The sequence below is a fragment of the Talpa occidentalis genome, unplaced genomic scaffold, assembly GCF_014898055.3.
Source record: "Talpa occidentalis isolate TD23 unplaced genomic scaffold, MPIMG_talOcc4v2.1 talOcc4.5, whole genome shotgun sequence".
Taxonomy (NCBI): Eukaryota; Metazoa; Chordata; class Mammalia; order Eulipotyphla; family Talpidae; genus Talpa; species Talpa occidentalis.
In genome coordinates, this window is record NW_023604861.1 from 6,346,323 (window position 1) to 6,372,110 (window position 25,788).

Sequence of the window (25,788 nt, forward strand, 5' to 3'; positions counted from 1 at the left end):
GGATCCCTGTCGTGGGACCAAGGAAGCAGAGCTGAGCCGTGCTCTGAAGGGGACGTTCAGGGCTGTGAGGCCAGCCCGGGCCAGCCCTGCTGACTGGCTCCAGTGTTCACAGAACAGCCCAGGCTTCCTCCCACCCCCAGCTCTTCCACATGGGAGGGGATCTCTTCAAAGCCCACCTTTTATCTCAGAAGCAGCAGGAAGGAACTGGGCTCTCAAAGGTCAAGAAATCACGCCAGATCACAGCACCTGAACTTCCCCTACTAGGAAAGACTCATAGGAACAGGGGCGAAGGCTTGGGTAGAGGGGCAGGGCTCCACCCACAGCCCCCACCCAGGGACAAGACCTCATGCATGGGGAAGTACAGCCCCCAAGACCCCAGCTGGGACCTCCCTCAGGAGCAGGAGATGTGTCTTCTGCTCCCCTTTGCCACTGGCTCACAGGAGACAGCAGAGGCCAGAGAGAGACGGTGTCTCTGCAGGTGCCTGAATTGGGGTTGTCACTGCTGTCCAGGAGGCAATGGGGAGTGATGGAACCTTCTTCAGAGGTAGGAGTGAGCTCAACAGCCTCCCCGGAGGTCAGGAGGTGCCACCAGCATGCAGAAAACGGCAGATAAGGCTGGGGCAGGACAGGAGTGGGAGGAGAATGGGGTGGGAGGAGGATGGGGTCCAAGCCCCTGCCCCCCCACATCCTGGCCACACAGCCTGTGCAGCAGAGTCACTGCCTCCTCTCAGGTTGTTCATCTAGGGTTCTCAGCCTTAGGGTGGCCGGCACCAACTCCCCGGAGGTGTCAGCCTCTTGGGTGAATGGAGTGCCACAGAGCAGAGAGCTGCATGTGGATGGCTCCTGGGTCCTGAAGCCTCGGGACCACTGGCCCTGGAGGTAAAACTCACCTAAGAAGCACCTAAAGGCGTCACCATGTCACAGGGAGCTGGAGGTGGGGCTGACTCACAGCCCCACCAGGCAAGCAAGAGAGAGGATGTGGAGCAACAGGAATTCTGATTGCAGGTGGGAATGCAAAGTGGTACAGCTCCATGTCATCGCTCCTCTGGCCTGGTCACCGTGGTTTCTGGTAGGCTGGTCTAATGCTGCCGGCCACGAGCACTCTGCTGGCCATCCAGAGGCTTGGGTTCTACCCAGAAGACCACGGGGAGCCAGGCACTTAGAAGACATTTCACCAGGTTTTGTTTTGTTTAATTGCAAAGCTACACAGTCTTACTATATAATCCAGTAACTGTGCTCTTAGGTATTTCAAGTTCAAGTGAGTTGGAAACTTATATCCGTGCAGATACCTACATACAAGTAGATGTAGTAGCTTTATTCATAATTGACAAAACTGGAAGCGGATGTCATGCCATAGGGTATAAGTTGAGATCAACTGTGGTATATCCATACAATGGCATATTATTCAGCAATGAAATGAGTTGTCAAGTCACAAGAGACACAGAAAAACAGTGATCACCTATTACTATGTGAAGAAACTAGTCTAAAACTGTGACATACAGTATGACTCCAACTGTATCACATTTTGAAAAAGACAAAGCTATAAAGATGGTAAAAGTAAAAATTAGTGGAATCAGTGGTTGACAGAAATTCAGGAGGGGTCTTGGGTTGAACTGGCAGGTTACAGTGAACTCTGGGGATGGTGAAATCTTCCTGTATGACCCTGTAGAGGCAGATGCATGATATTAAGTATTTGTCAAAACCCATTTAACTGTACAACACAAAGAGTGAACCCTAATGTAATCTAGGGACTTATTTAGTTAATTATAATATATCAACAGTGGCTCATCAGTTGTAACAAATATAACACTAGTGCAAGATGTGAGTAACGGGCAAGTGTGCAGAGAGGGGGCTAAATGGAGACTCTATCTGCTTGATTTTTCTGTAAGTCTAGACTTGCTTTAAAAAATGAAAGTGGTGTGTATATATATATATATATATATATATATATATACACACACATACAAGGGACTATTACTCAGCAATCAAAAACGATAAACTCATGCAATTCACAGCTGGAAGGGATTATGCTCAGTAAAATAAGCCAGAAAGAAAAAGAAAAATGTCAGGTGATTTCACTTATAGGAGGACTGTAGGGGAACCAAATAAGGGATCAGGAAAATAAAAATTTATAATAAATTAAAAAATAAAATTAACAGGCAACTATAAATCAGAAACATTATGCAGGGGAGGGTGTGGAAGAGGGCACAAAATGGGGGAAGGACGAGCACAAGGGACTATAGTGAAGGTGCACAGGTGAATTAGTGGTGGGAATTATACAGGTACGACACCTGAGAGGAGAAAGCATACATTGTACAAAAAGGAAGAATGATACATATATCTATAATATATTTATATAATTTAAAAAAGAAGTCTATTTATTTTTTTAACTTAATTTATTACTATTCCCCCACATTCATAACTCACATCTGTAGAGTTCTGGTTTACCCTGGAAATGTTCACCAAGTAGGAAACATAGTATTTTGCTTCCTTAATAGCTCAGTTTTTAATAGCTGTAAAATGTTTTTCAGTCTTAGTATATTCTTAATAAATCTAAAATTGAATGTGATGTGCCCCAAAATTTATCAAATTCTGTTGAAAAGCTGTATTTTTAAGCTTTAGAAGTTTATGGACTAAAGTTGACAGCAAATACAGGAAAAGTTCTGTGGCTATTTTGTAAACATATATTAAAGTGAAGATATATGACAAAAAAATCCTCCATGTATGGTTTTAAATTTCTAACAGTTAGCTAATATTTCCTATTCAGTTGTAACTATTAAATTCTAATAAGATTGTGAATGACATTAGAACGTGTTTTGTTTTTAGTTTTTTACTACCATATTAATCTTTAAATTGATGTAATTAAACCTTTCAATATAGATCATAGAATTATATATTTATTATAGCACACATAATTATTTTTCATCAAAGCTGTATGTTATTTGTATTTCTAAACTTATTTCTACTGTTAGGTTGCATTTGGCCAATATCACACAGGTATCTTTTTTCATCCCCACTTAGACCTGAATCAGATTTTAAGTATGCATTTGTAAGCAAAAAGATCAACTTATTTTTCCTTTTTTTTTTTAATCTTATGCTTATTTACTACTTCTGTCAGTCTTGTTATTCAAAGGAAAGCAAGTTCTTGCCGTGTGGCTGCCCTAAAGTAGACTGACCTTAAAATCGATTCCTACTTTCATGGCTTGAGCTTAAGGCAGAAATGTGATCTCTGTGTATCCCAAAAATATGAAGACAAAAAAAATTTTCCAAATACTTGGTTCTAAATTTTGGATCCTCATGAAATTCTAATGTCATAATTCACTCCCTAAATATGACATGAAATTCCAGCATTTTTGCCTTGGTCATTTCTTTCTTTGCATGGTCATTTCCAAATATCTTTTTAAAATGGGTAACAAATCTAAAACACTGTAAAAGAAGCCACGTTTCTGGCATGATACGTTTTGCTTGCTTTTTGATTTTTTTTTTTAATTCTGAGTAAGCAATACCATCGCCCTAGTTAATCAAGAGGAGGTGGGGGTCTGAGATGGTTAACTGACTGGTCCAGAGTCAGATGGATGGGAAGTACTAGACAGTTTGGATGGCATGGAGAAGGTAGCTGAAAGCAACCGTAGCTAAGAAAGTATTTTCTTTTAAATCAACGAATGGAAAATAAATTTCCCAGAAGTTCTTTTGATCTGAAATCTCTGCTCTTCAAAGGCAGAGGAGTAACAGGTATCTGGCGGGGCCTTCCTCTCCACCCTCATTCCCAGCCCACACGGAAATCGCCTGGCCCCACGGGCAGGGGGTGTTTTAGTTGGCACTGGGTTCAGCATCCTGGAACCGGTCTGCTTTAATGTCTAAGCTTTCCTGCCAATGTCAGCATCAACCTTGTCAACACCTTTTCCCCATTTATGAATATGATAGCTGAAGCTTTCACCTCTCTTTTCCAGAACTTGGAATTTAGAAATTTTCTACCTACAACTGAAGAAATCAGAAGCATGACTTAGAAAAAAGTAACTTACAAAATAAATTACATGTGCTTATGCTTTATTCCTATGTGGGCTTTGATCTTTTTGCAAAGCTTTAGTGCTGTGGACAGTGAGGTTTAAGGGGCTAGATAAAATGATTTCACCAGGAGGCCAGTTTGTGTCAAAGGGTGCTAATCGTAAAGCAAAGCAAAGCAAAAAAGAACAGTTTGGAGATTAAGCAATTTTAGGTGAAAGGAGAGACCTTAAAAAATGCATTTTTGTGCTAATAACAGTGCATTTAACATTTTATTCATCTTTAAAGATTTCTGAAGTCTAAAAGCTTAGCTCCTAAAGCAACATGTACTTGCTCAAAGTATTTGCCACGCAGCGGAGAGCCATGGGCACCATCACATTCAGTCTCAGGTTTTTGTCTCATCAACTCCACTTTGGGGAAAAAATTTGAAAACTGAATGACATTATGTAGCCTAGGACAAAAGACCCGAGAGGAAATATTCCCAATATACAGTGGGTTTCTTGCATTTTTCCATGGAAAAGTCAGCAGTACCAAGCAGCTGGTGTGTGCTAAAGACAGTCAAAACAGATACGAATATGATTTTGTTCAGAGCTATTAAAAAATAACTTCTACTATGTCTCAATACAGGTATCTGTAGAAAGTAATAAGATATATATTTCCTAAGGCAAATTTGTGGGTCTTCTACCCAATGAATTCAAAGCAAGCAAGTCAGGAAGAATGAATGAACTTAAGATAATTAATTGATGGACTGAGTGTCACTGTTGTGATTTTGTTTCTTATACCACTTGAGTTTGTGCTCAGAGAGTTTGGGGTCTAAGAAAGTGGCACTTTGCCAGGAGCTTCCCAGAGATATTTTAGGAGAAGGTGGCATTTTCATCTAGTCCATGCTTTTGTACAATCATTATTCGGGTAACAAAAATATGATCTTTTCAGTTCAGAATTCTAGTTCCATGATTAAAATGGGCTAAAAATATTCTGAAATGTACCTAAATAAAAACATGTTGTTGGTGTCAATATAGTATTTTCTAGAAGTTTCTCAGGCAGGACCAAACAACAAAGGAAGACTTACCTGTTTATAGACTATTTGGGCTTTTAAGTTTATATATGTATTTCTATTTTCAGTGAATATTGAAAATCAGCAAAACATAAAAGTCAATTATAAAAGTTTCCTTTTATTTCCAATTTAATGTACAATGTTCCTCTTGAGGAAGAATTTGGAGAAAGCAAATATTTGAAACAGACCTTCCTTTGTCTTATTTCTTTTTTTTAAAGATTTATTTGTTTATGATGACAAGAACTGGGGTATAGGCCAGAGATGTGGGGGGGTGAGAGGATTCACCAGAGACACAGCAGGGAACAGACCAGGCAGACTGATGAAATACACTGCTGAGGGCAGCAGTGGGCGAGTAAGGAGAGGTCTGCTGCGCCAAGTGGGTAGCTCCCTGGCCAGCGGGGATCGAACTCGTGCTGCAGAGGCTACGGACAGCTTCACAGTGCTGTGCTTAACCCCTTGCACCTCCGGGGAGGCCCCCTCCTTTGTCTTATTTCTCTGATCATTGTTTAACTCAACAACAATGCTCGAATGTCAGGGAATGGAGTGAGAGGTACAGTTTAGAGGACTTGCACCTGCTGAGGGAGAAACACAAGGACACAGAAGTCAGCTTGAGCAGCGATGTGATGGGAGCCAGCATGGGGCTCACTGGGGGGGACTGAGGATGGTCACAGGGAGAGTAGGGGAGCAGCTCGGCAGCCACAGAGGACTCAGCAAGGAGGAGAAGCAGCGAGGGGAAGCAGGAGGAGCAACCTAAGTCCAAGGAGCTACAGTTCCTTCCTTGGGGTTAGAGTTAGGGTTAGGGTTAGGGTTAGATGTGATTTCTGGGGCTCAGCTTTAGTATTGAAATGATTGGATAACCTTTAGAAAAGTGATTTTCTTGTCATGCATTTTGCTAAGCCAGGAGTAGAGAAGAGCTGAGGGATTGTCTTATTTGTCTTTGCTTCTGAAACTCTTGGTCACACCTCCAGTCTCTCCACCCAGTGCCACCTACATCTATATGGGCAACATGTCTTTCAGGAGTCAGCATCTCCCTGGAGATTTTCAGTTACATTTGCACAAACAGCTCATCTCTTTGTATCAATAAACCCTGCTGTTCCAGCTTCAGTGTGGGTTCCTACTTCTTTCATGCTTTCTGTGTCAAATTGGGGAAAATGGAGTAAAATCTTCAAGATTACTCACCGAACATATCATTTTTAAGTCCTAAATAGCATCTTCCCTATACAGATAATAAAAAAGGAAATAGCCAGATGAGTAGAGGAAAGACAATTTTCAATGTTCCTAGCAAATTAATGTTATGTTGACAATCCCCTATTTTACCTTTAAATGGTCAATTGGTAAAGCTGTTAAACCTTAATAGTAATTCCTAATGCATTTCTCTAGCCTCTTTTCTGTTTTAGTTCCAATAACTAGAAGTAAATAAGGGACATAAACTACTTGCTTTATGTTAAAATTGCCCTTCGTAGTCCACAAAAGCAAAATGTTGGACATTTTTTAGCACCTATAAGTCATTAACAGAACAGCAATTTCTGTTTTCTCTTACCATTTTATTTTTTAGTATGTGCTGTTCTATTCTGAATCTTTTTCTTGAAAGTCATCATCTTGAATGAATTCATCAATGTACATTAAACTTACCATAATAGTCCTTCAGAAAAAAAAATAGCTTCATCCCAATTCAGGATAATAACAGAAAATAAAGTTCCAGTCTCAAGGGAGGGAAAATGGTAGAATAACAAGGTAAAGAAAAAAGAGTTTAAGACCTAAACTTGATGCTATGACTTCAATTTCTGATTCTATCACTTCTGCCTCTGCCTCCCTTTTCCTTTTCTGTAAAATATGATAATATCTACCTTTACCTCTACCTACCCACCTACCTGCCTCATCAGGCAGAAATTTCCTTAGCATTGAAGTATAAAATGAGCCTAGTGCCTAAACAAGTTTTCCAAATTCTAGTTGCTGGGGCTGTGGCTCATCAAGGCACAAAATAGGATTCTTAAAGTGAGGAGCAGGGCATGTATGAGGTTATCTGTCATGTGATGTGCTTAGCACAGATTAGTGCCTATCAGGCGTTCCTCAAATAGGAATACACGTTCCTTCTTCCTCTTAGCTTGTGTCTCAAGCCTCTTTGTTACTCATTAGACCCACCTCCCCACCCCGACTCCTGCTAGAACTTTCTGCTGTGCTGCGTGCTTGGGTCTTTGCTGGTGCTCTGGGCATTCTCCCTACCTGCACAGGTCCAGAGACCCTGCTGGGTGTCACCCACCTTCCATGACCCCCTTCTTACCATGGACATTGACCTGTGTGCATGTTCTGATTTTAAATGTGTAGTTAGAGGGCCTTCCTAGTGGCACAAGGGGTTGAGTCTCAGCACTATCAAGCTATCAGCAGCCACTATAGCAAAAGTTCGATCCCCAGCCAGGGAGCTGACCCACAGGGCATAGCAGACCTCTCCTGCCTTGCCCACTGCTCCCCTCAGCAGTGCATTTCAGTCAGTCTGCCTGTTCTGTACCCTACTCTGTCTTTGGTGAATCCTTTCATCCCCTGCAGGTCTGGCCTACACCCCAGCTCTTGTATGCATTAATAAATAAAAATAAATCTTTAAATGTGTAGTTAGAACATAAGCAGTTATTGGTATCTGCTCTTGGTATTCTATGTGACTAGTACATATATACATGTGGTATTTTACCCTATAATAACTTCACTCATTGATAGCAATTGAATTTACTTTGCTGCAAATATTTATCCATTGTATAAGTAACAACATGTATCATATGGGTTTTATAAGCAACTTTAATTGGGTACTATACTTTTTATTCATACATTTTCTCACAAAATAATATTAAGCAATTACTTTCTATAATACCTACGATGCTTTTAAGTACTCACCATATACCAACATTTACTGAATTTTAATCATTAAACACTCACAACACTGTGAGGTCTGTGTTCTTATTTTACAGAGAGGGAAATTAAAACTCAGGAGAGCTGTTGAGACAGGATGTCATCACAGTTCAACACTTAGGTCTTTGTTCTAGAATGACTCAGTTAATTCCAGTTCCTCTAATTGTTATCTGGGCATCCTAGGCAAATTACTTAATCTTTATGTGTTTTACTTTCCCTCCTAAAAGATGCAGAAATAATAACACATGTCATAATTTTCTAAAGATTAAATACTGACCTCCCCTGAATAACATTTTAGATTCTTTTAACCATATGTTCAAAAATCTGCCCGCATAGGATCTGCTTTTCTCTATTTCCATTATCACGAGGATTTTCAATGAGACTATTTCCCTGGAGGCTACAACACACTTGTTGATGTACTGACCTTTCTGGTCTCCAGTAAACACCATGGAACCCAATACAGACTATATCATATATTTGTGATATTTACATATGATTAATATCTGGAGCCTCCGAGACTTCCATTTCCCTGTGAGAAGGAAATTTCAGTCTCAGAATTATTTTGTTTTCCTTAAAACCATAGCCAGTGCCTTCCAGCACACTGCTGAGCCGAGTGGCCAGCTTGCATTGTACGCATTCTTATTCTTTAATTGAAATAACACTGCATTACAAAAGACATACATTCCAGGTGTTCAAATCCCTTTTGATTACATCTTGACTTGCCTTGAATGCTTGTTTCCTTTTCCACATTGTTAAATGCATTTGAGAGTTAAAGGTATAAAGTTGTTGTATTACCGGTGACACCAAAGTTGCCCACAAACAACTTTATCAAAATGCTAAAGATCAGTAAAATGTTGCATGCGATTTTAATTTCTTTAGAAGAAATTTGGTCATTGAGAAAGTGAGCATGGATGAATACTGATTGCTTTACTGAAAAAGCCTTCCTCCTTGGTTGACCCAACCTCTGTGCCCAACCTCTGTGCCCTCTCCGCAGGCACCAGCATATTCACCGTGTATGAGGCGGCCTCTCAGGAGGGCTGGGTCTTCCTCATGTACAGAGCCATCGACAGCTTCCCGCGCTGGCGCTCCTACTTCTACTTCATCACCCTCATCTTCTTCCTGGCCTGGCTTGTCAAGGTACGTGGGGATGCATCCTGGTGCCATCGCTGCTTTCTGGCAGCCTCCTCAGACCTTGGGTTTGTTCCCTCCTGCCTTCTGCTTGCTAACTCCTGCCTTTGGTGAATGTGGTTTCCTATTTTCTTTCAGAATGTGTTTATCGCTGTCATCATTGAAACCTTTGCAGAAATCAGGGTCCAGTTCCAACAGATGTGGGGGTCCAGAAGCAGCACTACCTCAACGGCCACCACACAGGTAGGGCAGCAGGAGAGCCCCTCAGAGGGGCGCGGGTGCACCCCTCCAGCGGGAGCCAGCAGAGGCTTCTGTGGTCACTCACGGTGGGAGCAACTTCAAATGTAGATGCCAAGTTTCAATCCAAACTACCGAGTCAGGCTCTGGGGTGAAGGGGCAGGGGCTCTGAGGGTAGGCTCGGGACGAAGCCCACGAGGTTGACCACTCATGTCATCTCCCTTTGACTTGATTCTGCTGTCACAGGTCCCCAGTTGGCTTGCAGGCAACATATGGAAATTGGAGTGTCCCATTTCTAGAAATATCTATTTAGGTAACAGAAAACCAGTATAGTGGGCCTTATATACAGGATCAAAATTTGGGAGAGAAAATTGCTTTCATGCAGGACAAACCAACCACAGTGTAGTAAGTCAGGAAGACAACAACTCAGCTCCGAATGTCTGAGGTTGTTGGAGGGTTCACCACGAAGTCAGAAGGGGTCACTTTGCCCCTGAAAAGTTGGAAGCACCCTAGGATTGGGCTGAAGTAGCAGGCCAGTTTTTCTGTAAGAGGACAATTCAGATCTGTGTCTTTATTTTTGGCTTGGTTTTGTGCATGTGTGTTTCAGTTGGTGTTTAGAAAGAGACAGGTTTATATATCTCATTCCAATGAAAATCTTCATCAACAAAAGAGATGAACATTCCAGACAAAAATGAAATGATTTTAATGCCTTGCAGATATAAGTTATTTTATTATTAAATGTTATAAGAATTGTAACATAGGCTTGTAAATACTTTATGTGGATCTGTTGGGGCCAAGGTACCTGTGAAAGATCCAAGCTACAAATCAAAGGATTAAAAATCTTCTGATGGAACTTTTAAGAATTATATGCAAAAATGCTGTTAAATGTGGTAAGATTTGGAAAGGCTTCATGTAACGTTGTATGCTGTTGTGAGAGTTTAAATCATCCCGGCGTGAATCATTTTGTTATGCATGAAATGGTATTAATATTGTTCAGTTTTAGCGATCAGCCATTCAAGCTTCCATGACATTTTCCAGTGTCATCTAGGGTGTGCTGTAGACAGCATGCAGGGTGGCCTCCAAAGACTCAGCCACATCTGGTTCCTGTTTCCTGTCATCTCTTTTAGTGACCCGTGAGCAATCAGGAACAGCCAAGTCCCTCCGACAGGTTCCCTAAGTGGGGTGGTGGCCCCTGCAGGGCTGATTTCTGTGCTTAGCTCTGAGAATGACATGGGAGGAGGAACTAGGAACTCAGCACAGAAGGTGCTTCGCATGTTCCTGAGAGGTGGCCTCTAATGCCTTAAAATCATAGCCCGCTCATTAAGTAACTCTTACTTATAAAACCACAGAAGTCGTCTTTGGAAACACCCCCAAATCAACCAGCAGTTATAATAGTAGGTGAAATGTGAAGAGACTAATACAAAGTTGTAGAAGATTGTTTGGATGTCAAATTGTACTGATCGGGAGGAATAAGTTGGTAATGCAGGGGTAATGCGTCTAGGTATTCAGCAGAGGTAATCACACAGAGAATTGTGAAAAACCTTCATTAAGAAAAACGCTGCGGCTGAGCACCCTGTTGCTAGGCAACCGAAGCTCCTGCAGCAGCCTCTTGGTGAAAAGCAGTTCTGGCTGCCAGGCAACAGGCGCCAGGCCCAGCCCAGCTCCACACCAGGTGGCCCAGATGCTGCCCTGCGGGGGCCAGGGAGAGATGTTGGTTACATTTGTAAAATCTGTGCACCAGGACCTCTCTGCTTAGATGGTTTAAAACACCAAGTCACAAGTTTCTAATGCTAGCAAAACGAATAGACTCTGAGGAAAGAGAATGAAATGGCGATGGCAGGCTGGAGCACACACCTCTGGAGAAAGAGAAATGGAGGCAGCGATTGCCTCTCTAGGGCGGCCTTTGCATTCTCCCTATCGACTGACTCCTCCAGAAGGGTGAAGTCGTGGGTCCGGCCTGGCTGTGTGTGTGGTAAAAACTGCACACAAATGGGCCAGGGAAGGTGTTTTCTTAGGCGATTCACAGAATGTGACTCTGATCTCGCCCAGTCGGAGGCCAAAGGGAATCGATGCTGAGATGTTTCTTTCAAATAACACAGCAATTGCCCTTAAGTCTCAACATGGATACAAATTAAAGAAAAATCATCACCAAAGGTCTTGTGGAGACCATAATACAACTAGAAGCAGGAAAGCAAAAGGAAGATGGTGTGGAAGTGTTCCCATTAGGAATCACTGTTCTGCCTGAATGCTGATGAGGATGGTGACTTTGTGCCTGCACGGTGCTGGCCCCGGGTCGCGCTGCCCCTGCTCAGTCTGTGTTGGGTAGAGGTGCAGGAAGCTCACCTGTCCATGATGCAGTGGCTCCGCGGCAGTTCACAACTGGACCACCTACGTCACAAGTTGCTGGTGGTGGCCAGGGTGGGGGTGGGGTGGATATCCCCAGAACTGAATATTGGGCTGTGCAGATGTGTCAGTAGAATGTCCTGGGCTTTTGCATCTCGGGTAGGGATATAGGTCTCTTTCCTTAGAATTGAAGCGGCTGCTGTCAATGACATGAGTGTCTGGTGCAGACTGGTGCCTAGCGGGGTGAGCTTCCCTATGGCTTGGAGAGGAACTGAAGGAGCCACGTGTTCCTAGGGACAGGAGACACCAGGCCGGCCATCAGAACACACTGGCTGTTCTCTAGGATTGTGGTCCTGTTGGCTCGTATTGAGGGAGTGTAGATAAAGATCCTGACTGGCGGAAAGGCAGTCATTTCTGAGTCTGTCGTCCTTCTGAGCTTGGTGCTGGCCCATGTTTTCTGAATTAATAACCCCTAATTAAGATGGAAGACTGATAAGGGTAGACTTGATCTAGGATAAAATGGTACTTAAGGAGTACCACTGTGGTTCCTTTGTGGTTCCGTCAGCATCTCTAGAATACAGATCTCTCCCATCGCTCTAGCACCTTCCGAAGGAATGCGCAACATCAGATTAAAAAGCAGAAATATGTACATGAGGAGCACACACCATTAAAAATAGAAAGAATTTTTCCTCCAGAAAGAAAAAAGACTATGGCCAACTTACTGCTCAAAGATAATACTCTAGTCACAATGTGTCCACTGCATTCCAAGACCATTTCATGTGAATATACATCATTAAAGTGTGGGAGAAAGCAATTTAATGCTCGCGGTTTCTGGGAAAGGCTATTCTAGTGAGGTACAATGGTGAGCTCCTTCTAGTAAGAAACCATCATAATGGTATAATTTATTCATCATAGGAAGCCGTAAATGAGGATTTCACTTCGTGAAGCTGAGCCACTGAACAGCTTATTTAATAACTAAATCATGTCCACTCTCATTATGTTGTATTATAATGACCTCCGCCTATTTTTTAAATAATTGATTCTGCAAGAACCCAGACAGATTAAGAATTTCAAAATTTCTAGATTTTTCTCTGCATTCATGTGTGTGTCTTAGGTTTGGAATTTCAATTCAGCTGCTCATGTTTACCCTGTAATTAAGATTCTTCCTCTACCACCTCCCAGAAAACAATCTGTTAATGTTGTTATTAGTGGTGGTGGTGATATTTTACCTATAGTACAATCCCCAAGGCACTCTTAGCTACCTTGTAAATCAAGCCACACGTAATAAAACTCTAGCAGTTGCAAACAGACTAGCCAGAGATAATTCTCCAGACAGGAATCTCCACCTGGCTCCCCAGTGAAGCTAGTAAGAGGAGAGCACTCATGGGAATCCATTCACTTGCTATTGGTCATAGTTCACTAATTCATAATGTCTTATTACAGAAACTGGCCAGTAGCGAGAGTTGCACTAAGCAGTATGCTTAAGGTTTTACAAGCAGACTTATCTAAGCTTCATGATACAGTTGTGAGATGGGTAACAGTATTGTCTCAACATTGTAGATTAAAAATCGACAAAGATTAGAAAATTGCTTCACCCAGTGTTAGGTAAACGTGAGTGGGAGAACCGGGTCTCAAGCCCAGTTGTTCAGCATCAAGAGCCTTCTGTTTGGCTCTCTGAATTGCCGACCTCCTTTCCTCTGGTCATTACAGGCCTTGTCATCAACCTGCTGTCCTTCTGCTGCTGCATATTAGCATCTCGTTTGTTAAGAAGGACAGTGTTATTGCTGGAGGAGGAGAGAGAGGCATGGCCACACACAATCATTAACAGTGTTCATTGGAACGTCTCCCCTAGAAAACAGTTTGGCAATCCACATCAGAGGCCTTCAACACATATGAACCTTCAAACCACGAAATTCCAATTCCAGGAATTTAGGCTAAGGAAATTTGGATAATGCTCAAGGATGAGCCAGTGAGTATGGAGGAATTTTTGTAAAAAGAGGATGGAGAGAGGGAATAACTCTAGCAGAGAATTATTGGCTATAAATTACAAAAGTGGAATAAATGCAAGCCATCAAACCATGATTAAACTTTATTGACACAAAAATAGGCAGGTAATATATTCATGTGAAAAAAAGGTCTCACGTTTTTTTGTATGTGTGTGCCTCAAATACCTAAACGTTAATTCTAAAATATTAATGGTGATTACCTCTAGTGGCTGGGATGCTGTTCCAGCTCACCCATATTTTGTAAGTCTGTAACAGTAAGTGTAATGAAAGAAATCTTTGAACATTCAAACTGAAGTCAAAAGTATTTTTTTCTTTTCTTGGTGGCCTCGTCATCCCATAAAAAATTTCTTACTTGGAAAGAACAGATGTGAAGGCTCCATTGGCAGCTCCTGAAGTCTTGAGTCCCCGAGGGTCCTGACTTTGGGCAGCGAATGTCCACCCCACATAGCTGTTGCAGTAATGGATCTAAATGTTGTTTGATGACTCAGAAGAACAAAGAAAAACTGAACATCTTTGCGTTTCCTTCGCTTTATTTCATTCACAGTGACCTTTAGGGAACACTTTAACTTACAATTAAATTGATTCATTTGATTTTGGTCTACTGGAAAAAAATAATTTAACAGAGGAAATGAGTCTGCTACTGACAAAGCTAACACATGCCCTGGGGAGCCTTTGTGCCCTGATAAGAGAGTGGGGAGCAAGGACTGAGGGCTTCCAGCTGATGACTGACAGAACCGCTTTGCCTCTTCTCCTTAAAAGAAGACTCCCAGAATTTTGACAGAAACTTGAAAAGGCAATTGAACAGCTTCGCATTTGAACCAACTTATGCATCCTTAGAATGATCCTATTCACGAAAGATGTGCTTCCTTCTACCACTAATAATACTTTTTACAGTTCATTCTAAAGGGGCACAGAATCCTGTAAATGGAAAAACGATTTATAATCGACATTTCTGATCAAAGATTTATGTCAATGTGCACCTTCATTCATTGTAAAGATATAAATACGGACTGCGAATTCTCTCTCTCAATAACTCAATTTATTGAAGGCCAGTTTTCGTTCTGTAAATGATCTGTCGCCTCTGCTGCTGGCAGTTTGAAAGTCAGATTATAAATCCTAGGTAATGGGATCTTGGCCTCATCCCATGTTCCATCAGCAGCTACCCTTCAAATATGGGGTCAGACTGAATGGAGGATATGAGTCCATGTGGCAACTGTCAATCTAGGGCAGGAATAAAAGAGTAAATCTGCAATTAATGTCTTTTTTTCAGAAAATAAATATTCCTAAATTCCATCCAGCCCTCCCCACCCCATACATACACCTAATGAGTTAAAAGGAAAATATATTGGGCCTCCCCGGTGGTGCAGTGGGTTGAGTGCAGCGCTGTGAGGCTGTCTGCAGCCTCTGCTGCTGCGGCGTGAGTTTGATTCCTGGCCAGCCAGGGAGAAACCCGCATGGTGCAGCAGACCTCTCCTGCCTCGCCCACTGCTCCCCTCAGCAGTATCTTTAGTCCATCTGCTTGTTCTGCTCCCCGCTCTGTCTCTGGTGAATCCTCTCAACCCTCCCATGCCTCTGGCCTGTAGCCCCCAGTTCTTGTATAAATAAATAAATCTTAAAAAAAAAAAAGGAAACTATATCCTTGGAAAACTATTAAGTGTAGAAAATCTTCCAGCTGGGTGTGATGTTGACAGACGATTCATCATTGAGGTGATAGAAGACACCGAGATAATAACTTAAGCATCCAATGACCTCTGTGTCCAATTCTAAAATGTCAGATTTTAGTCCTCTATGCTATCCTAATTTCATCACTTCTGTCTCTTAAGCTAACAGAAACTACAGTTTTCCCTTTATAAGTGCATAAATGTCTGCTGAGCAGATTAATTGTGGCCTATTTAAGGTCATTTTACAAGATGTTTTGACTGATATATCAGTCTCCTACCATTAAAATACCACCAACCTCTTTCCCCATGCTTCCTACACATCTTATCTAACCTGAGAATGGTTTATGGGGCATATCCAATAAACAGAGATAAAAATTCACCACTTCTACTAAAACCACACCAGACACAATGCTTTGTAATTTAAATGTTCATTTTCTCCCAAGTCTGACCCATAATAATCTATATCATAGGTATAAAATGCCTCTTCTAAAGTCTTACAGAGAAGACTCTTTGGGTGATTATATGCAAAGCATTGTAAGATAAACAGGACCTGGGACCTAGTAAGTGCTCAGTAAACACAAGCTCCACAATCATTCTTGTTGATATGATTCTTCTTCACTGACGATATTATTCTTCTTCACTTAAGTTAAAATGAATGTAATTGCCGTGACTCAGGATCGAGATTTAAATCTTTAAGAAGACAAATTTTTGATAACAAAAAATACAGAACGCTGAAGACATAGAGTTCTTTGTGTTCCCTACTGAGTGTCTCTGACTCATCTTCCTCTTTGTCTTGAAGATGTTTCATGAGGATGCCTCTGGAGGATGGCAGCTGGTGGCCGTGGATGTCAACAAGCCCCAGGGACGCGCTCCGGCCTGCCTCCAGGTGCAGTATCACGCCGTTTACAGACTCACCTAGCCATCGGCCCAGATTCATGGCCCTGTGTTCAGGACAGGAGTGTACTCCATCCTGTATTGCCAGAGCCCATCATGGACTTAGGAAAGCAGTAGGGATTTGGTGAGGCTCTGGTGAATGAAACATTAGGTGAGAGCATGCTGTCCCAAAGTGAAGAATTTGTGGTCATATTAAATCTGATACAAATATTTTTCTACAAAGGCTTGAATGACTTGGAGGTAGGTGGTCTTGATGAGAAGCCCCTGAATTGATTACTCACTGAGTACCTGGGAAGGAAATAATATGCATGGTCATCTGCTGTTCTGCATCTGTAAGCGTTCTGGGAAACATGGGGCAGTAAAGGTGCTTCCTTTGTGAAGAGCAGTGGCCCTGAGCGTGAGGGTGGCAGGTGGCTCCCAGCGTCCTGGGAAGGTTCTTGGTTATTAGCAGATGAGCTGTCAGCCTCTGGCCTCTGGATTTTCTGGTCTGACCATCTGCTCGGAGCTCCTCATGAAATCTGATACCTTCCTTGCTTTCTTTGGGGGCCAGCACTGACCTCTTCTCTTGCTTTGTTCCCCTTCCCTGCCCCGGGATGTCAGCAGCACCCATTCAGAGCCAGGTCCCTTTGACAAGAGCACATCCCGTCCCATATACAAGACAGTGTAGTATTTACACACACCCTGTGCATGTCCTCCCAGATGGTGCTCAGTTTATTAATTAAAAATTTTTTTAGGTTTTTTTTAACCATTAAAAAATTGTATTATCTTTTTATATTTTTTAACCATTACCTTTTTTTCAAGTTAATGTTAGTTTATAACACTGTACATGATTTAGAGGTACAGGTTCACCTCTCCTCAGATGATGTCACCACACCACTCCCACCAGCAATGTACCCCCAGCCCTCCACCATCATCCACTGGACCCCCTCCCTACCCTCTCCTCACCTTTATCTCCCCCCTCTGGTAGCCTCAATTTTGTGGTCATATTCTAGGGTTTGTTTTGGTTAAGTTTTGTCCATTCCTCTGTTTTGTTGAATACTTCGGTAGATATCCAAGAGCGGAATTGCTGGATCATCTGGAAGATCTACTTTCATCATTAGGAGACACCCCCCACCCCACTGTTTCCAGAGGGGCTGGGCCAGTCTGTGTTCCCGCCCACGGGGTGCAGGTTCCTTTTTCTCCACACCCTCCCAACACTGGAGGTTTCTGATCGTTCTGATGTGGGTCCCTCACTAGTGTGCAGAGGCATCTCGTGGTGGTTTTTTTTTTTTTTTTTTTTTTTTTTTTTTTTTTTTTTTATAGAGGCATGCTTTATTTATTTGTTTGCTGGTTTGTTTGTTTGTTTTTTTGTTTATACATGCACTGGGTACAGTCAGAAGCGCGGGAGGGTGAGAGAATTCACCAGAGCCAGAGCGGGGAGCAGAGCAGGCAGAAGGACCGAAGTACACTGCTGAGGGGAGCAGCGGGCGGCAGGAGAGGTCTGCACGCCATGTGGGACCCTCCTCTGGTGGCCGGGGAGCAGCCGGGGATCGAACCGGCGCCGCAGAGGCCGCGGGCAGCTTCGCAACCCAGCGCTCAACCGCTGCGCCACCGGGGAGGCCCTCTCGTGGTGGTTTTGATCTCCATTTCTCTGATGATGAGTAATGATGAGCATTTCTTCTCATGTTGTGCTGTCAGTCATTCTAGATTACTTATACTACCCAACAGCATGACTGTCGTGTACATAGTAGTGAGGCTGTATTGTCTAGACAGAGAAGTCAAGGTGTGGTAGATACCAACCATCATCAGGGGACTGGCCACATAGCACATTTGATCTGCGGTGGGTGGGACCCACAAAGGTGAAACCTGCGGCTGTGGAGGGCAGACCGTGTTGGTCATGGAGATACCAAATGCACTGAGTAGTTAGGGGTGTTTTTACCCCTCTTCAGAATGATAGGCTCTCTGGAGCCATTCATGGAGCAGAAAATAGACACCTTTGGTCTGCAGTTAGAAACTACCAATTCCATTCTGTGATGGAGAGACACAAATTATCAGTATAATCATAGCTGTAATTGTAATCATAATGGTAGTCACATACAGACATTCAGGGAAAAGATTCAATTTGGTGCCCCAAGGGTGGTCTTTTCTGTTTTTATAGCAAATGAAAATACACAGGCACTTGACTTGCAAAACCACCAGTTTGGGACAGGAGGGCTGGCTGTGCTGAGTTCCTGGCCCGGTACCTGGTGTGAGCTGGGCTTCCTGATGCCACATGTTGCCATGTTTTGTTAATTAATTGAAGGAGGTTTATATTGCCAGGACATTTTTCATGTCTATCCAGTTGTTAATAGAAGTCCTATCATACTTAATAAGGAACTTAACCAAGGTAAATCTTAACACATTCACTCCTGATTTACGGACAATAAGCACATGGCCAGGGGCCCCTGAAATGTCCCTCCCACCCTTGCCCTGCCTGGAATGACATCTTGCTTCTTGCTTCACTTCCCTGGGCCAAGGTGCTGTGATGTAGATCTGTTTCCTTTTCATCCCAAATTGTATATGTTGGACTTCTTTGCATGTTGAATCTGGAAGTAATAAATATCTCGATTTCTTCTAAATAAGAGCAATGAAAAACGCTCCATTTGCAAAGGATTTATTGTAGGTTTTATGCACTTGGTCTTTTACATTATGTTCCTGTTCTTTTGCTCATGGCTTGTAGGCAAGATGGTTTCTGAAAATTTCATCTTATAATCACATTGTTCTCCAGATGTTTGTTTTGAAATCTAATACAAATGAAACTCTTAGTGCATGGCCCAAATAGCGTTCAGTGCATGAAATTTGTTTATCAGGTAGGCTGTTTTATTTACTCTAGCAGCAGCTTAAAGATTTGCTTTCTGAGCGGTACTATTCATTACTATTCATTATCCTAATCTATCTGTTGGTCCCTAAGACCTCTCTATTTTGATTTGTTGGATGTTTGCCTACAGTCTCTAGAATCCTTAAGGAATTATTTTATAGGAAAAAAAAAATCACTGAACAAATTTAATAGCTATAGCTCCTATGAATTATTTAAACATTTAGACCACTAAAAGTGATATAGTTTAAGATGTTTTTGAAAATCTGTAACTTTGCATGGCTCTTCTTGAGATTAGTTATCACTTCCCCTTGATTTCTCATGTTATACCTTCTTACCATGCCATAAGCAACTGATTAGAGCTCACCTGCATTCCTAGACTTTATGGAAAGGAGTGAAGGTGCCTTCATGACATCCTCACATGGTTGAAAACTTAACACATAGTCTTAGTTTTATCTTCATGAACCTAAACTTGTTTAGATAAGTTCTGATTTTCAAGTTGCAGGCAGAGCAAAGGGAAGCAGATGAGAGTATATCCCCAGATATTGCCAGAATATGCCTGCCTTTATTTGTCATCTCGTATTTTAGTGATTATAGCCTTCTAAAATCAGGCAATTGTGAAATTTTTACCTATTTTATAGGTCACACAGTTAAATGTGCTACTCAAGCGTTCTCCTCTGTAATAGAGCCTGTCAAGCTTTAACATGCACACGAATCATCTAGGACCTTGTTGAAGATGCAGATACTGAATCCAAAGGTCTGCAGTGGGGCCTGAGATCCTGCATTTCTAATAAGCTCACAGGATGCTGCTGGTCCAGGGCCACACTTTGAGTAGCAAGGCCTCTGAACATTCCTGATCCATATTACTGCCTCAGCATGACTCTGTCATAGTCTTTTATTCGTATTTTGGTAATTCCAACTGTCACATGGACAAATCAGTAGTTCTTGGATAAAGCCAAACTTAAGATATTTCAGTTTGGACATGATAAAAATTTGTTTGATTTTTTAAAATGTAAACCAAAATGACATTGCAGTTGACATTAAATAACTGAATCCATAGGTGTGATCTAAAGAGACTTACATTAAATTTTAGCTGTATATACAAATATATGTCTGTATTAGTGTAGGCACACATACTGTTACCAGATCCAAGTTTCTGGATTTCTTAGATAAACACATTATATTTTATAAATTGAGCAATACCTATAATTGTTTCAGTGACAAAACTACTCTCAGGAATATTGAATTACAAGCTTAGAGACACAAAGATGAAGCAACTATTGTTGTAGCATTGATAATTACATGCAGAGATGTGTGTTTTTATCTACCTGTATATCTACAAGTATCTATATATTTTACATCCACATTAAATAATACAAATGTGAAAATCTCAAGTTATATTTTATTTTGAGGGAATAACACTTTCCTTTACATTAATTTTTAGAAGAAGAAAAATTGAAGGGTAGAAATTTGGAGCATCCTCTGGATAGGAGTCTAAATATAATATTTCCAGTCCTTCTTCATTAAGGTGACCTTAGTCAATTTCAAACATTGGTTGAACTAAATTGAGTGGAAGTGGCCCATGTTGGTAGCTCTAACTTTAAAACTGAAGTTACTGGTTTAAATATTTAAATTTAGCTACTGCACATACTTATCACCCTAATTCTTATTTAATATTTGAAAGTTATTACTTTGGAGAAAGTCAGCTAAGCAATGGTGATTATAGTGTATCAAACTCCATTGTAAGTGATTATTTTAATGACTCTCTACCAACAGGGACACGTAGACATTCAGACAAAAAACAACCTAATTATAATGACAGCACCAAAGTGAAGCTGTGACAGTTACAGAACCAATTTAAAAGTTTTTTGACAGCCATGGCTAAAAGCTTTGTTTGGACCTTTCAGTAATAACAGTTTACTTAAGACATAAATTCACAGCTAAGGAAAATAGAAAGGGAAAGTTGTGGCTTTTCTGTCATGCAGATAAAGTAGAAATCAGTTGAAATGTTTTTAATAGAACATTATGTTGAAAAGAGTATAGAAAGGGAATAATTGTTATGGAATTTGACTCTCACCAAGCAAGAAAGACTAAATAACAATAAAAATTCTAATGAGAATAGAAACTTGCCAACTGATTTGCTTATCTATATTATGAAGGTCAGTAGTTCCCTGGAGTACATTGGTGGGCATTTACATATGTTGATTGGCAGTTCTGAGATTTGATTTTGTATTACCTATGAAATGAAGTCAAAGGCAAATGGATATAAGAAGGCATCAATCACCAGGGTGACACAAAAGCTTACTAAATATCTGCTTTTCCCCTGTCTCTGACAGCTCCCAAATTATTAGACCCTTATCACTTTTATTTATCTCTCTTGGTGGGCTCAGTCAAATATGCAACATGATTAATTCTTTGACCTTGGGCAATTAATTTCTCATTCCTCTACAAAAAAGGAGCTGATTCAGGCCTCCCTGGTGGCGCAAGGGGTTAGGATGCAGCCTGTGAAGCTGTCCGCAGCCTCTGCAACACAAGTTCAATTCCCAGCCAGCCGGGGAACAACCAACATGGCACAGCAGACCTCCCCTGACTTGCCCACTGCTCCCCTCAGCAGTGTACTTCTGTCAGTCTGCCTGTTCTGTTCCCTGCTCTGTCTCTGGTGACTCCTCTCACACACACACCCCCACACCTCTGGCCTGTACCCCGGCTCTTGTGTGCATAAATAAATAAATCTTTAAAAAACAAAAAGGAGCTGATACTCAGAACTGCATTTATTTTTACTGCCATCTTTATAGGCCAATAGGCAAGTATTGCCCTAAACACTAAACAGATATGGACTCCTAAAATTGTTAACAACCTCTGGAGTAGCTACTATTTTTTCCACTTTGGCTATGAGAAAACCAAGGCACGGAGCAGTTTGAGACAATCACTGTGGCCACAGAGCTCCTAGGGGTTGAGGCTTCAACTCTGCCGGTCTAGTTCAAATCCCAGGTTATTAATGTTGTCTGCAGGTGATGAAGCAAATGTGAAATCACACATGTGGATGCCTGGAGACAGTGGTGCTGCCCAGAAGCAATCCTTTCTCTTTCCCCTTCCTCAGGTTCTGCTTTTTAAGAAAAGATTTATTTACACATATAAGAACTGGGGTGTAACCTAGAGGTATGGGGTATGAGAGGATTCACCAGAGACAGAGTGGGGAGCAAAACAGGCAGACTGACTGAAGTACATTGCTGAGGGGAGCAGCAGGCGAGGCAGGAGAGGTCTGCTGCACCATGTGGGTTTCTCCCTGGCCTGCCAGGAATCAACCTCGTGCTGCAGTGGCTGGCAGTAGCTTGATAACGCTGTCCTTAACCCCTGAGCCACCAGGGAGGCCCCTCAGATTCTGCTTTACTTAGGTCCTTGTGGTTGCAAAGACTGAAGCATTCTCAGGTCAGACCGATGGTCAGGACATGTGTCTGTGAGTACTGAGAAGAAAGGGGCCTCGGGAGGGGCTGTGTGATATGTGGCCCCTGCTCGGGGCCTGGCTCCTTTTATAGATTGGCTTCTCTACCTCCTGCTGCCCAGGACCTTCAGCCACTGCTCTCTCCATGGACATATTTTCTTCCCCACAGTAAGTCCCAGAATGGCCTCTGAACAGACTTGGGTGCAAAGCCTGACTCTGCTGTGTGCATGCTGTGTGACCTCAGGCGGATGACTGTCTCTCTGAACTCACTGGGAAAGTGAGCAATGTGTCCCACCGTGGAGGACTACAGTGAGATGGAAAGACATAAAATAGGTCAAATACTGGTAATACGGCCTGAGACATAGTAAGCATTCGCTACAAGGCAGCCAGTATAATAATTTACTATCTTTGCCTGCCTGACTTTCTCACCTCAGGGTAAGCAGTAGACTTGAACCAGCAGGCTTGGGTCCTAGTGATGATCGTGGCTCCGCTTTCAGTATTTGTCTGACAGTGGGAAAGTCATTTAATGTCTCTATGCCTCAGTTTCTTTCTCTATAAACATAACCGTACAGGAATAAACCTGGTTCTGCTGCCTGTCGTTACCAAAAACCAACAAGCAGAGATGGGCATTGAACCCACAAGCACTTTTGCTTTTCAGCTCCCTGGCCAGTGACCTGAGAGTACAGTAGGTATAACACCCTGAAGAGGCCGTTCTGCCCTCTCATCTCTAACTGGCCTTTTCATAATGAGTTAGATGAGACCGTCATAAGCAAACAGCCCCCCCAGGACAGGCCATCACAGTTGAGGATCCTGGTATTTGTCCCATTCAGCCCCAGAACTTGTTAACAGCTTCTCATTATCTGCTGGCATCATCCAGACACCATGGGGCAGGAATCTCAGCGTAAGGCAAGAGTTTAAAGAAGTTTAAAGAAGGGCCTCCCAGGTGGCGCAGCGGTAGAGCGCTGGGTTGCGAAGCTGCCCGCGGCCTCTGTGGCGCCGGTTCGATCCCCGGCTGCTCCCCGGCCACTGGAGGAGGGTCCCACATGGCGCGCAGACCTCTCCTGCCGCCCGCTGCTCCCCTCAGCAGTGTACTTCAGTCCTTCTGCCTGGTCTGCTCCCTACTCTGGCTCTGGTGAATTCTTTCACCCTCCCGCGCTTTTGACTGTACCCAGTGCATGTATAAACAAAACAAACAAACAAACAAATAAATAAATAAAAACATGCCTCTATTTAAAAAAAAAAAAAAAAAAAGAAGTTTAAAGAAGACGAATCATGGGGCACGTGTGTGTCCGTGCAGCCCGTGCTCTTGTGTATGCAGATTCCTGCCCTGGGAGCGGTGCCCGCACTTCCTCCCTACCTCCTGTCATAACTTCCTGGGGATGTTAGGAAGTAAATGAGCCCATTTATGTCAAGCCTGCAGGCTGCTCCAGCACACAGCATACACAGAGATGTCAGTTGTCAGTTGTAGCCTAAGTTTTGTAAATTATTTATGCAGAGGGAACAAAGTTTCAGTTATGCAGCCTGAGTGCTGGTGATCTCCTGTGCAGCCTCAGTGCCTCTGGCCAACAATACTGATGTTTTGCTATGAGGATAGTTCTTACCACAAACATACTACTACTGCTGCTACTACTGTTTAATAACAACAACAGTAATAATGGAGGCAGGAGGAAACTTTAGGAGGTGAAGGAAATATTTATTCCTTAAACTGATTGAATTGTAGCCATCAACTATGCACAAATTCTTCACGTGTCCATCATAACTCAATAAAATGATTTAAAGGAATTATTTATGGAAGTAATAAAGAATAAACTGATTTGGCTTCTTTTCTAGTTTTATGATCATCTCTAAAATCATTTCTCTCTTGACATAGCCTAAATCAGTAATTGTTTTGTGATACAAGCGTTCTAAAAATTGTGTTTCCTTATAGTCACATTAAGGATAACTATTTCCTGACTAACCAGTGGAAATTAAGATCCGAGCTCTTCAGAAGCTAAATAAAGTCTGTTTTCTGCTTTTAACCGAATGTCTCTGAAACTAGTTCCCCAACCATCATTTAACTGCCCAAAGACAAAGACTCTCTGCAGTGACCTTCAGCAGGTTGTCTTAGAAGCTCCGCCTTGTTTGCACACAGCTGCCCCAGAGGTGTTGCAGATAAGGTCTGAGCCCACCGCCACCTCTTACAGCGAGCTTTCTCTCCCCGCTGAGTTCATCTGCTTTGCCTCCGCAGCAAATGATGAGGTCCTCCGTCTTCCACATGTTCATCCTGAGCATGGTGACTGTGGACGTGATCGTGGCCGCCAGCAACTATCACAAAGGCGAGAGCTTCCGGAGGCAGTACGACGAGTTCTACCTCGCCGAGGTGAGCACTTTTTGGGGTTCAGACCACATTTCAAAGTAACAGCGCACCTCCAGTATCTGTTGTCAAGGAGAAAATGAATTTCAATGTATTAATTATTTGATTGCTATCAACACTGACTCCCCGTTTGCTTCTTAAGTGTTTCCTTTGGTCACAGTGCGGCTTGATGGCCTGACTCTGTGGGCCCCATGGGCCCACCCCAACTCTGCTGTATTGCCAAGGTAACCCTTCTGCCCCATCTTCTCTGGCAATCTTGCTACCTCCCTGCCACCTCTCCATTTCTCTCCCTTTCTTATCTTATGTTAGTCTGTTTCCTACCATGTGTGAGCGAGTGCAGATTCAGAAGACGGTGACTAGGCAAGCCAGCCCACTTACCAAGGGGGGCTGGAGGGAAATTAAAAGACACTGTCAATAAATGCTGTGCTCGAAAATGTACCATAGAAGGGTGTGGAGGAATGGGCCAAGGGGTTAGTTTGATAGTGGTGTTTGGTACTAGGACCACAGTGGAGGGTGCTGTGTATGTGCAGATATTGAAGTGACAAGCTGGATTCCTGGGGCTGATACAGTAGTATAAACCAGTGCTAAGTCAATTAAGTATGTGTGTATATATATATATGTGTATATATATATATACACATATATATACATGTATTTACATATAAAAATGTACACCCCATATATATATATACACACAATATATGTGTGTATATGTGTGTGTGTGTGTGTATATATATATATATATCAATATATCTGTATGGGTGTATATACATACACACATACACACACACACCCCCCCCCAGCTATATATACCATATATAGAAAAAGACCTAAAAATGACAAAAAATTATGTTGGATCAGAAGCATTACTAACCAAATAAACATTTTCTAGCACCCTTCTTACTATACTGGAGCTTTAGAATAATACTTTATTGGT

At 42.3% G+C, this 25,788-nt stretch overlaps 1 protein-coding gene across 5 annotated transcripts in view; it reads left to right on the top strand.

Annotated features, from left to right (window-relative positions):
* The window catches only part of NALCN (sodium leak channel, non-selective), a 267,020-nt gene that overhangs the window by 78,032 nt on the left and 163,200 nt on the right, over nucleotides 1-25,788 (top strand). For all 5 annotated transcript variants that reach the window (XM_054701970.1, XM_037528733.2, XM_054701969.1 and 2 more), the window contains 4 exons: nucleotides 8,949-9,091; nucleotides 9,221-9,325; nucleotides 16,129-16,215; nucleotides 24,726-24,857. In XM_054701970.1, coding sequence (XP_054557945.1) covers nucleotides 8,949-9,091; nucleotides 9,221-9,325; nucleotides 16,129-16,215; nucleotides 24,726-24,857 — 467 coding nt within the window. The remainder of the gene's footprint in view (nucleotides 1-8,948; nucleotides 9,092-9,220; nucleotides 9,326-16,128; nucleotides 16,216-24,725; nucleotides 24,858-25,788) is intronic.